The sequence below is a fragment of the Hippichthys cyanospilos genome, chromosome 6 (assembly GCF_059441005.1).
Source record: "Hippichthys cyanospilos isolate Australia breed blue-spotted pipefish chromosome 6, RoL_Hcya_1.0, whole genome shotgun sequence".
NCBI lineage: Eukaryota > Metazoa > Chordata > Actinopteri > Syngnathiformes > Syngnathidae > Hippichthys > Hippichthys cyanospilos.
Window position 1 is genome coordinate 24,120,001 of NC_142374.1, and position 13,653 is coordinate 24,133,653.

The 13,653-nt window shown below is 42.7% G+C and overlaps 2 protein-coding genes across 4 annotated transcripts in view; one reads left to right on the top strand and one right to left on the bottom strand.

Annotated features, from left to right (window-relative positions):
- The window catches only part of kitlga (kit ligand a), a 47,666-nt gene extending 43,000 nt beyond the window's left edge, over positions 1-4,666 (top strand). The window contains exons 6-10 of the mRNA XM_088416458.1: positions 1,276-1,335; positions 2,589-2,686; positions 2,849-2,958; positions 3,039-3,093; positions 3,884-4,666. Coding sequence (XP_088272584.1) covers positions 1,276-1,335; positions 2,589-2,686; positions 2,849-2,958; positions 3,039-3,069 — 299 coding nt within the window. The 3' untranslated portion in view covers positions 3,070-3,093; positions 3,884-4,666. The remainder of the gene's footprint in view (positions 1-1,275; positions 1,336-2,588; positions 2,687-2,848; positions 2,959-3,038; positions 3,094-3,883) is intronic.
- Positions 1-13,653, bottom strand: part of LOC148422911 (uncharacterized) — an 85,133-nt gene that overhangs the window by 56,663 nt on the left and 14,817 nt on the right. The window lies entirely within an intron of this gene.

Below are 13,653 nucleotides of genomic sequence, written 5' to 3' on the forward strand. Positions count from 1 at the left end.
CCGTGACTTTATTTTTGTAACGTATTTTTTGCTGTTAGATTAAGTACTTTTATAGTTTGTGTCACATATTTTTTAAAATAATTTTCTAGAAACATGACTAAAACTATAATGTAATATTTGTAATATTTTTTATTCATTCACAATTATTCTATGATTGTATTTTACTAATAAATAAATGATAAAATAATAATATTCTATCATTGTAATTTACTAATAATAAATAAATAATAAATACAATAACAATAATAAAAAAATCATCTTTTTTCCTTTTACTTTCATGTTACTATCATGTTACATCCGTTATCTGTCACGGCAACAACAACAACAACAAAAAAGTGATCTCATGGGCGGGGCGTCAGTTGATATCGGCCCCGGGAAACTTTTTTTTCCCCGAATATTTGGTGCTGAACTTTGAACGACAGCTTCTCTTTTGTGTGGGAAAGTTATTTTAGCGAGTGGACCTTTTGTCTCAGCCAAATCAAATGTTGATGTTTCTCGAGTCCGCACAAGTATTCCTAGCGCCGCGGCGTCAAACACCAACACTACAAACGTGTCAGAGTTTACCCACTTTGCTCACTATATGCCATTAATATAAAGTTGACGAAATCCCGTATGTAACAAGTATGCACACGAAGCTCTGGAAACATCGTTAAAATCGTCCATTCCTCTGATTCTTATTTTAGAGTAATATAAAGATTTTTGTTTGGCTAACTGCCGACAACTTTCGTGTGGCAAGCTATTAACTGTTGACGATGCAAAACTGTGAACCGAAAGTCACTTCAGGTCATGAAGACTGAAATGTATTAGGAGGAATTACGCTGTTTTATTCGTTAGAATTATTTCGAGTGTAGAAGGGGGCTCCTCCCACCCGCGGTCCCTTCTGAAGGTTTCTGATTTTCCCAAATTGGGGTTTGGGAGTTTTTCCTTCCCCTTCTGGGAGCTTCGAGCAGGGGTTGCTGTTGTGTAACGAAAAGATGTCTCTCCACGTGATCTCTTTTCACCTGTGAAGCCCTTTGAGACTTTGGTGATTCAGGGCTATACAAATAAAATGTGATCTTTTCTGCCAAAAAACGGCCTAAAAAAACATAAGTAACCCTAATCCTAACCCTACCAATAAGCACAGGCACACATGTTACCGTTAGTGAAAATGACAATTACAGACTGAAGGTTTTTTCCTCCATTTGGGATGCGAGCGCCTTGAGCGGGAATCGGGTGACGGTCGTACACGTCGTAACGCTAAACCCCAAAACCCCGTTTGTCCTCTGCTGGTTTCAGGATTGCCGTCGTCCAGCAGTAAAAGCTCAGAGTGTGACGCGTCCACAGACTGCCAAACACGTACGTTTTCTCATCTTCTTCCCACGTCACGCCTCCATGTTGGAGTCTTTCAAAGCGTGTGTGTGTGACTTGTTAGCGCGTAGCTGCGAAACCAGTCCAGCTGGTGTGTGTGTGTGTGTGTGTGACAGATTTTGAGGGAACATTTGGTGTCCGCGCTTTGCTCCGTTCTCAAACCTTTGAACTTTTCATGTGACTTGACATAGATCGAATGGAATTAACCAAACGTGTAAAACGGTATCAGTCCCTTCGAAAAACTTCACGGGAACTGATCGTAACCTCGGGGGAACTGTTATCGAAATATTTCACGCGCATTTTGGGTGATTTGTGAGGATAAACACAAGCGAATATTGTTTCTAGATATTTTCAAGCAAAGAAAAAACCAAAGCTATTCTTTTTTGGATCCCAGGAAAATATTATTGGTAAACTTCAATTTCTGGGGTGACTGTGCGTGATTGCTGGAAGCGGGATGAAAAATGGCGGTAGCATGTGGAATGATGGGAAATGCTTTGCGATCGGGGAATACGGTGGACCCCACCGTGAGAAAATAATCGTTCGGGAGTGGGGAAGGTCAGGTGAAATTGTCGTATTGCGGGCAATACAAACCTATGCTAATTAGCTAATACGTGCAAAACCCCCGGTAAAAACATCAACATTTTATATACCCATTAAAAATTAGCAACAGTATAGTAAGTACAACTTATACATGTATAGAATTATATTGAGCGAGTGAAAATAATAAACGTACTGGCCTTCTCGAGGTTTCCTTTTCAGATAACGCTTGGCACCGAAAGAGAGCAAATTTCCACCATTGGGAACGAATGGGGAATTTTGGGGGTAAAAAGGTGAAATTGTGGGAAGACGGTGAAGGCCGGCAATGAAAAAAGTGATAGCCTTCAAAGCATGAATTTTAGGAATACGTTAAAGATGAAATGGTTCGAATCGCTCAAGGAACGTAGGAGTAGTTGAGTGTTGAAAAACCTGCGATTAAATAAAAAGTAGACTACCTTTTGAACGCCTTCAGCAAAAGTAGCTTTTCATAACTTGCCTTTGATAACTTTCTCAAACGCCGCACTAAAATATTGACTTTGTAAATACGTCTTGCACCCCGCAAAATCCCGATTTAGCAAATTTCCAAACGCTAATCGCAATTTGACTTAGCGTCCTCCCGTATTCGATCGATACTCTCCGTTCTACGGTAACGTCGACGCGGTTGATGCTAATTTTGACGGACGCGAACGTTGACGTCGTTGCAGACCAAGAAGCGCGTTTGCTTCCGGAGATCGTGGAGCGAAGTCTTCTGTCTTTACTCTTCATTCCGCTCTTGGCTCTCATCCTGCTGCTCGTATGGAAGGTGAGTCCCCGTTTTTTTTTTACCGGCCACCTACGGCACTTTCATCTTTGCGCGGAATTTACTGCGGCGGCGGCCGGCGGCCTTTCAAGCTGCCGGGGACGTTCAGTCAAAAGCGTCACGGAAGTATTAAAAACGATTTGTGGGCCGATCTCCCCCGAGCAGCTCAGATCGCGACGGAGCAGCCGAGATCTTCCGCAGACTCCCGGAGAAGGCGTCCTCTTCGCGGGGACGGAAGGGAGGACGACCCCGCTAGATTCCCAAATTACAGAAAAGTAGGCTTTGGCGCCGGCTCGTTACGGAAAAGAGGACGCCGGCTCCTTTTCCTGACGCCATCTTTGTTTTTGCTTTTCAGAAACAAGTTGAACGTGATTGAAACCGTGTAATGAAACCTGCAACTGCTTCCGCTGGTAATGCTTTATTTTGATTGTTTTTTGTTGACAAATATTTATTAATATTTACGCTATTTCTTTTTGAGAACAGATGTCTTCTATGAGCTAAAAGAGGACACTTTATATTCATTTTCTCTGGACCAATACAAATGAAGTTTGAGGTTGGATTTATAAACTCCTTCGATGCCAGGGACGTATTTTCATGTTTTTAAAAGTCTGCACAGCAAATCCCAGATACTTAATTCTTAAATGGATTCTCAAGTACATTATTTGAGGGATATTATTTTCCAGATCCTGAAGGATTGAATCTTAAATATCTGGGACTAAGTCTGGACTCTTAAAAAACGTGAAAATCCGTCCCTGGCACTGAATGAGTTAAATCAAAGACTGATTAAATGTTTTAAGTCTTTTTTTTTTTTGCAGAACAATACAAATGAAGCTTGAAAGGTTCTAATAGTTGAATAGTTTTAGTTAGAAAAACTCATTCGATGCCAGGGACGTATTTTCATGTTTTTTTAAAAGTCTGCACAGTAAACTTAATTCTTAAATCGATTCTCAAGTACATTATTTGAGGGATATTATTTTCCAGATCCCGAAGGATTGAATCTTAAATATCTGGGACTGAAAGTCTAGACTCTTAAAAAACGTGAAAATCCGTCCCTGGCACTGAATGAGTTAAACCAAACACTCGTTAAATGTTTTAGGTCTCTTTTTTTTTTTTGTTAAGGGGTACTTGGCTGAAATCGAGGGGGGTACAAGACTGAAAAAAACGTCAAAACTAACAAGAAAACAAAACGCGTCTTTCCAGGTGACGAAAGTGACATTCCGTGGAGGAGCAACGGCAGAAAAGAATCCAACCGCTTCCTGAGCGAGCGCCACCGGCAAAGCGGCAAAGCGTTTTGTCTGCTCTCACCAACAACCGTCGACCCTTCTACTGTACGGATACGCTTTTCCTTTTTTGCTGGGACACCGGCTTCGTTCGTTAGGGAAGAAGAAAACAAACTGACGTTCCCGTTAGAAGCCCCTTTCTTCACCTGCTTGTTTTTTGTTTTTTTTTCCCCCTTCCTGGACATGATGGCATCCTCACAAACTTTAATCAAGAAGAAGAGAAGGCCGGATTGTGATCACGCCGACGGTTCTTTTTTTGTTCCCGCCGCTCACTGGATATTCCTCTCTTCCTCCGCATTCCGCCAGAACCCTCATCTCCGTTTTAGTCTCCTCGCGGGCCTTGTACGCTCTATTTATTTATTGCCGGACTCCAGAAGCACTTTTTTGCGTCCAATGCGTATTCCCCGGAGTCGTTTGCCCACGGGTGGATGATAAGGCACGGGGCAGGAAAACCCAACATAAAGAATAAAAACACGTCGTCGGTATACAGTGGAACTTTCAAAACATTTTTGTCCGAAGAGAAAAATGCAATAAAATCCCGTTTGAAAATTGACGCTAACCGTTGTTAGCTTTCAAGCTAACTCTCTACCATTGGAAATGTTCATCCATTTTATCTGGTAATTTGGTAATGGTAACCCATTTGACCTGCCGATTTTCTACCTTTATAATTTGGTGTTTTTGTGTGTGTGTGTGTCAGTGTTTTTCCGTGCGTGGTGGTGGAGGGGGGGGGGGGGGGGGGGGTACAGCATTTTTTTTTCTGGTGGCAGATTAAATTACTTAATTGTTACGTGATACTAGCCTCACGCTAACCGGCTGTTTACAGCATATACAACACTTTTTTGCGGGGGTACATAAGCTATTTTTCGGGAGGATATTCAATGACTCTAGTTTCACATGAAGCGGTTGTTTACAGCTATGTTGCGATGCTGCAAATAATATAAAACGTTTTTTTTTTCTTACGAATCCTAAATCGCAATATTGGTAATAAACAAAATGATATTTTTCTTCAAATCCGGACTTTTTCGACCCCAATTCCTATCAGCTAAAAAAATGTACATGATCGGGCACAATTACATGATCAGGGACAGGCCTACTGTAAATTATAAAACATTCTCTTTTGATTAACATATTTTTCCATTAAAATCACTTCATAAAGCCTATGACTTAAAGGGAAAGTGTGTGAGATTTAGAGCGTTTTGCATTTCGGACAGCAGGGGGCGCTGCAGGTGCTGCCTTTACCATTGTCCGTAGCTACAACAAACATGGCCGCCCCCGGAGAAGTGCCACCCCCCCATGTAATCTAATTGAATGATAATTAGACTTTTGATTATATTTAAATCATGAAAACACATTCATTTGCAAGTTTTTGAAACTTACAATCATTGAATTGATTCCTTTTGAATGAAAAACTGTCTCAATCTCACACACTGTCCCTTTAAGATCAGGTTCAAACATTGGTTACGGTAAAAGCTTTCCTAATTGTACAGGCAGTATTATAAGCTACATCATTAGCCCGCTGAAGTCAAGCCCTGTAAAACAATACTGGGTGTGACTAGAAAAAAAAAAAGACATGCCTGCAACCGCCGCCGCTTTTCTTTACGGTTACGCAATCTTTTAGTCTTCACTTCCTGTTGGTCCTTGAACACTCACTAAACCAAGCTTCCGGGCTTTGAAGGTTCCACTGTATTCAAACGCACGCTAGCTGTTACGCTAACTGAGGAAAGCGATGTAAGATGTGGAAAAAAATAAAAAGCCATGAATGCTCATTAGCGCTTTTAGCCTAGCGTAGCCTAATGACACGCCCGGTTGAAAGAAAAAAAAAAAACATGGCCATCTCCCATATGTTTTCCATTTTGCCTTACCGTCTGAAATCAGAAGTCATTCACGTCAAAGTGGCAAAGCTACGTCAATTAGCGTAGCGCCAGTGGAGGCTAACACTATAAAACGTCCACTCTGGGTGGCTGCTTGGCGGCTAACGAACAGCAGACGTCTTCCCAGATACTTCCGCTCGGCCGCGTGTCTTTCCTGCGCCTAAAGCTAAGAGCGCTAAAGCTACAAATGTGAATCATCGGCACCATAACACGCGCGGGATAGTTTACAGACGATACATTTGCAGCTTTTGTATATATCTTCTCGACAATTAATGGCCTCCACAAACAGTAAACGGAACATAACTTTGACGCAAATAGTAACATTTCCCCCTAAATTTTATTTTAAACAATGACACGCGACAATATATATATATATATATATATATATATATATATATATACATATATATACAACAATTTCTATACATATAAATCAACAGACAATAAAACAAAGTTCCACAGCAAACTAGACAAATTGTAACAACAATTGAGACGAATTTTGTATATATGTTTCAATTTTATGAGATTGAAAGAAGACCCTAACGTTGTCCCATGTGGTATCACGTATTGTCAATATATAAACTATTTAATATATATTTAGTAACGTCAACCAGAGTGTAAATACGTTTGAAAAGAAAGTGTTATTTAAAAATCACCGAGTTGAAATTCAATGTAAAGGGTCCACGACGGTGTCAGGTACTGCTTTTATTTTCCGTTTAAAGAGAAAAAGAAAAATGTCACCTTAAAATGTCCAATATTTTTAAATGCCCACGTTATTCATAAAAAAAAAAATGTTAATGTGTTAATGACGTAAAACTCAATAGAAAAAAACGAATACATTTTTCACAAAGCAAAAAAACCTACAAATAACTTTCTGATAATAGGGTGGTTGAAAAAATGTCGGCGATAGTCTCAGGTATTGTCAAAACGTGGGTCGGTCCGCATATGCATTATTCATAACGGAATCCCTTTCATCCCGACTCGCTCCTACCGAGCGCGTCCACGCTGTAATCAAATGGATCAAGTTGTCTTTTGAAAGACTTGGAATGATATTCCCCCGGTGCCTTTTGCTCCCTTGCGCGTTCCGTTTCAAGTGACGGACCCCATGGCCGCATTTGGCGCATTTGTGGACGTTTCGGTGTGGTCGCCCAAAAAAAACAACAACAAAAAAAAGCTCGTTTACCCCGCCGAGATGCTACTGCTAAGTCCCGCCCCTTTCTTCTTCGTCGACGAAAGCTGTGAATGAATGAAAACGTGGTGGTGCGTTTGTTTCCACATTTTTTGGTTGTTTTTTTGCCCGCCTCCTGAATTTTGTTGTTCCTACTGGTCCTGAACACCTTCTTTTTTTTTTTTTCCTTTTTGTTTTACGGTGGGACAGTCAAAACGTCCAGATATTAAAATGAGTCTGGTGGGCCCACAAAAAAAGGCAGATATTGATATTATTGTTATTATTATTACTATTATGATGCCCAGCTGCTAATCTGGGTGAGAACTCTACTGTATTCTGTATTTTTGTATAAATGTAAACAAGCATACATCCAATATGAATAAAGTACATGTATCCTGACTAACGTGCGCAGAGTTTTTCCTCTTTCTAAACGTTCGGCACCGCGCCCCGTTTCGATATTTGCTCGGGGCCAAAATACTTGAGCCTTTTTTTTTTTTTTTTTTCGCGAAGGCTCATTAGTTAGGTGCCAGTCAAAACTGTGACGGATTGTCTACAGTACACAAAAACGATCCCGGGCCGATGAGGGCGCGGCCGGCGGGGATTCGCCGGGATTTTGGAGGCGTAAAAACATTTGCGAAAAGCTGTGAGGGATTCCCAAATAGCGGCGCTAAAACTAAAACCGGATGTTTGACGTGGATAGCCGTCATTGGCAGTGAACGAGTTCATATGTTTATTGGCTTTAACCCGTATAACAGTACAAGAAAAAAAAGTCAGAAAACTCCAAGTTGATTATAACGGTAATCGGAGCGCGCTTCGTCGACGCAATATGTTTCCAAGTCACTTTTCGGGTCAACGCGCAAAAGTAGCCACGTAAAAACACAGCGAGCCTTTTATTTTGAATTTCAGATCACGTATTTTAACCTCAGACCACCTCACCGTACACGATTTTTTTTCGTCTTTGGTCAATTTTCCGAGGCGCGTCTACCGTACTAACTAGCGCTAGCGCTAAGCTAACAAAGGAGCTATTCTACAGTGGCGCACTATGACCTTCGTTGACTGAATGCTTAACACTTTCAAATAATGCTCAATAGCCGGCTAAAATGTATAAAAATTCACACATACACACACACACACACACACACACACACATATATATATATATATATATGTGATATAGATATATATATATATAAATAAATGGGATGAAGATGTTTTAGTAGGCTTTTTCTGACGTTTTTCTGCTTTCTAGCAGAAGCCTGAACGTGATTTGGAAGTGAACCCAAGTGACCTGGGTGCTTATTGTAGAGGAAGAAAAACAGCCCCAAAGCATGATGCTGTCACCACTCCGTGCTTGACTGTAGTTAGGACAGGACTGAAATTGGGCGTGCCGGGTATTTGCCCAGTGGGTCCACAAACCTCCATAAACCTTTTTTTTTTTGACGGAGAACCTCCAGCAAACGTTAGGGTAAATACCTTTCCGGGGTTGTTAGATTTAAAATAATCTTACTAGACATAATGTCATGGTGTTTAAAATAGAATATTGTATGGCGTAATCAAAGGACGAAGAATTATGTGTTTAGTAAATGTTGCAGATATGCTATTTTTTTTATTACTTTGGTGTTAGCATTTTTGTGGTTGTAAACATTCCCGAAGCCAACTGCAGCCCTTTCTTCTGTCTTTTTTTTTTTTCAAGTTATTTTGGTTGGTGTCATGCATGACGGAGCGATTCTTTTCGAGAATAAAAATGTAACCTTTAAAGAGCTGCGACCGCATCAATTAGAATGTAACAAAAAGTTTGCGGCACAATCTCATGATGTCGCAGCTCTCGGCTTTTTTTTCCGCCACTACGGAGAGTGGCGACATAAGGACGAAAGAGCCACAGGTTGCTGACCCCTGACCTACGTCAAAGACGGTGGAAATGTAATACATTTCCTTTGTACTCGTGTTTATTTTGAAAAGCAAGAGCACAATTTGGCGCAATTAAACTAAACAATAAACACAAGCGCTTCGCAGAGCTTGGTTCAAATTACAGCTTGTAAAAACTGGAACAATTTGGACAACTTTTCGGGTCTGGGATCGGGACGTCTTTACTCGCGAAGCCGCCCCCCCCCCCCCTCGGAAGGCCCCAATCATCTCCCGTCCGGGTTTCCAATAGGACCGGCGCCTCGACCGGAACCCCGACTCCCTCCAAAGCAACGGCGGCGACGCACGTCGGCGGGAAGCCGAGCGCGAAGCGTCCGTCCGTTTCCCCGGCGGTCCGCCTCTCCCCCATCCCTCATCCTCTTCCTCCGTCTCGCTGGGCGACTAACAAAAAGTGTCATTATGCGGCGCGCCGAAGGCGTGTGGGAATGAGCACGGCGCCGCACTCACAGGTCAGGCCTTCTCAGCTTGCCGCCGCCATGATGCGTCCCGGCCATTATGCGGCTTTTTCCCCGCAGCCACGGGAGAATACGCCGGCCCCGTCCGCCCCCGTACGGCCCCGTCCCGAGAGGCCGTAACAGGAGGCTTATCGCGGCGTCCGACTGTGCTGTAATACTCCTGTGAAAGGTCCGACGGGCCGCCTCCCAGTGGTGACTTTGCCGGGCAGGGGGGAGCGGGCGGGGCGGGGCGGGGCGGGGCGGGGGGGGGGGGGCTCGCCGCGGATAAATTCAAGCGCGTTCGGCGGCGGACGCCGTTCCCATTCCAGGGTGCGAGTTTGAGGCGTAGTTCTCGTAAACGGGCGGCGAATGTCTGGGCTTTGCCCTGATTGCTGCGCGTGCCCGGGCTCATTTTACCTGCGTCAACTTTCCGGTCCTCGGGGCTCGCGGTACTAAAAAGCTACCAAGCCAGAAATGTTTGGAGTCCCAAAAAATGGGCAGCAAAAAGGACTAAGTCTGAGGTTCAAACTGTATTTACAAGACCTGAGCAAGAACTGATATTTACAAAGGTCACGGGAGAATACACGGGCCCCATCCATAAAATGTATTAAGATACTGTATTTTCCGCACTATAAGGCGCACCTAAAAGCCTTATTTTTTTTTAAAAAAGCCGATGGTGCGCCTTATAATCAGGTGCGCCTTATATATGGATGACTATTGAGATTGGGATTGGTAAATGCGGAATGAAGTGATAAAGTAAGCTTGACCTGTTTCTTTTGTGTGTTTACACTTGAACAAGGTAGCTCATATTGACGTTGAGTTATTATGCTATTGAGAGTTTACAGTTATTATTTGAGTAATTATTGTTATTACTTTAAGTATTACTATACATGATTGAAAAAGTTTTAAAATATGTCATTAATTGAGGGTGCGCTTTATAATCCGGTGCGCCTTATAGTAAGGAAAATACGGTAATCGACTGTAAACGTAGTAATTTACAAGTAGCATCCATCGTCAACTTCTCCGAATCGCAACCACTGACATAACTTAGTCCATTTCGGAAAAAAAGACCGATTTTTACTTTGAGTTTTCATATGTTGAGCTTCGGCGTGTCTGTTTTGTTCCTCTTCTCGATCTTCCGAAGCGTTTTGTTTTCTCTGTTTAAATTCAGGCACAATGCTATCCGATGGTGTATTATTTGACTTGTCAGTGATGCTAAAAAACAATGATGTGGTTTTGGGTCTGAAGATAGGGTTAGGCTTTTTTTTCTCGAAGGAGTCGTCAAGTCCAAAAACGGCGAGTAAAAACCGGAATGGCCGCTGTCTTTTTGCTCGAGAACGAAGGAGAAACTTGGGGGGGACGGCCGGCTTTCAGATAAATACCGTATTTTAAATACCGTACTTTCCGGAGTACATACTATCCTAGCAACAGATTTTTACGCGGAAAGATAATATAAGGATGCTTTTCATTTTTTATTTAAAACTTTTTTCAATTCAATCGCAAAATCCGATCTTCAACAGACCGAAGCGGTCCGCGCGTTTAGCGCCACATTACAACTATCTTCTGATTGACGGGGACATGGCGGTAATCTCAGCTTTCGTGCAATCACCAGAACAAAGAAAAGCAGCCAAAGGAATTGAAAGAACAAACAAGGCACTCTGAACATCTGTAAAACACTGCGCGCATCCACAATCTGGAGAGGATTTAACTGGGAAACTAGTCTGACCCTTTTAATAACTCCAAAGATGAGCAGAGAAATGGTTTCTCTCCAGGACGCATGCTGGTGAGCATGTGGACCCGAGATTCCGGCCTCGCCGCAAGATTGAAGAATATTGGAGCAAAACAAAAAGAGTTTGGAGGTGCGAGTTATGCAGAGTGGGCCTCGAAACTGCGGCCGTTAAAGGAAAACGCTGTCGAAAATACGTTTCAAATTTTGCCTGCTTTGATAAGCGGCGACACGCTGGGCTCCCTTTTCGCTACTTAGCGAGCAAAGTGGGACTTCTTACAATGTTTCAACAGGAGCGGCAGCACACAGGCGGCGGCGGCGGCGAGTCACCGGCGTGGGAGGCCAAGTGGAGGAGGGGGAGGGGGGTGTGGAGGGGGGGGCACTTGGATGAATCACTCCGACAAGCGCACGCGCGACAAGTCCGGCCCCCGTCATCCGATCCTAGGTCAGCGGTGCTCACTGTGACTAAGTGGGACCCCCCCTCCTCCCCCCCCCCCCCCCTTCCCTTTCAGCTTCACTCTGGGCGGGTGAGTCACTTTTAAGCAGCTCAACAGCTCGCCCCCACATCGGAGGAGTCAAAGTCAGGTTACATCAGGGATGGGCGATTGAAATGATGGAGGGGGCCACAATTTTTAAACGGCGCCGCCGGGGGGGGGGGGGGGGGGGGGGGGGGGGGCACACAGGACCGTGAACTTCCCAACCAGATGTATGACAAGAATGTAAAAAAGATCCGCTGCTCAGCTACAAAAATAACCACATATTTACATACACTGAACTATCATGTTTTTTTTTTTATAAGGCATTCAAATCCAAAATATGCTGGCCCACTCGTATATGTGAAAAGTGAGTCCATTATAGGGCAGTAAAGTTTTTTCAGACCGATACCAGTACGCAACTATTGCGTAGTCGCCATGGATGGATGGATATGAAACATTTTGCAAAACATGTTCTATATTGAATTTATTCATCTAATTGCTTCACGTTTCAATTGATTTGCTCTTAATTTGAAAGGAAAAATCACCTTTTTTTGTGTCGCAGGAAACCGCAAGAAACCCTGTTGAAATCTCATGTGCACCCTGAAGTAGGGCTGCACAATAATGGCCAAAATAATACAATAATCACTATTATTTTGCTCCCAATCCCAATTATTCAAAATGTTTGGTCAAACACGTCTATTTATTGCCCTCTTTTTTTTAAACAGGCAGTATAGAAACTAGGCTTTCAGGCTGGATATTTACAAATGATAATAATAAACAGAGGTAAATAATAATTCAAACAAACGACACAAGGGCAACACAGCTAACTGAAAAAAAATGAAGCCTACTTATTGAAGCAAATTTTAATTAGTTATTTTCGGTCATTTCAAACTTCAAATTTTTTGTCATCTGATTTTTCAAAATGGGTCTCAATGGACAGCTAGCACTGTATAGATTAGAAACCAGGTGAGAAACTCAATGCCATTTCACACTGGTAAATAATATATTAGGGTGAAAAAAGCAGAGGCTTTTGTCATGTGGAAAACATTGCCCTCTGGTGGTAGGATGACACATTGTTTGATTTGACATGTAGTAGACTGCTTTTTAAATATTAATTTAATCGCTTCGGATCAGCATAATTAACGGTGGCAGCCAATATCGTGATCGCGATTCGATAATCGCGCAACCCGACCGTGACGTGCCAATATCTCCTTTATTTCAGAACCTATTTGAGAGCCAACAACAAGTGGACACTGGGACGAACGGGAATGTCCAACGTCAGCGCACAAATCTCCATTTGCAAAATGAGGGCTGACAGCGAATAAGTTACGTGAACTTCAGCCCTCTTTACACAAAAAAAAAAGTGGACGAAGAAGATGAAAGCGCGGCCGAGTTTGCCATCTGAAAAGAAGTTGTTAGCGCCGGCGTGGGTGTTGTCACTTTGTCTCCATTTTGAATGAGCGAGGGCCGCCTTCGTTTTCACTCCCACGTCCAAAAGAGAGGGAAAGATGATAGCGCTGAAAGAGAGCGCGCGGAACAAAAGCGGGGCCGCGTCTTTTATAGAGCCGTGACATTAGGGACGCGGCTTTTTTGTCACAAGTCGCACAATTGACGTGACGTCGACATCGCGCGTTAGCTTAGTGCTAACATCGGGTGCCCTGGATTGGCCGAGGCGTTCTACAAACACACGGTGGCTAGAAAAGCGCTATATAAGTGAAAATCCATTTACCATATAGGGAAAAAAAAACACCTTGTGCATTCATTTTAAAAAGACGCGTTTTTTTTGTACCATTTTGGTACCTGCTTTTGAGGGCGGGATAACTAACATTTTCTAATGAATTATTTTTTTCTTTAAACCACTCAACATTCAGTGGCATGAGCTCTTTCCATACTTTTTATGAAATACAACAGCTCAAATGCCCAGAAAAATCTCCGCAACAAAATACAGACTATAAGTGGAAAACGGCTTGAAAAAAAACAAAAAACAAGGAGCAAAACTCAAAATTCAAATATAGCCGAGAGCTTCGGCATTGATCAAACAAACAGGAAGTACATTGAATGTTACCAAGCTCTCCACGTAGCTGATCATTTG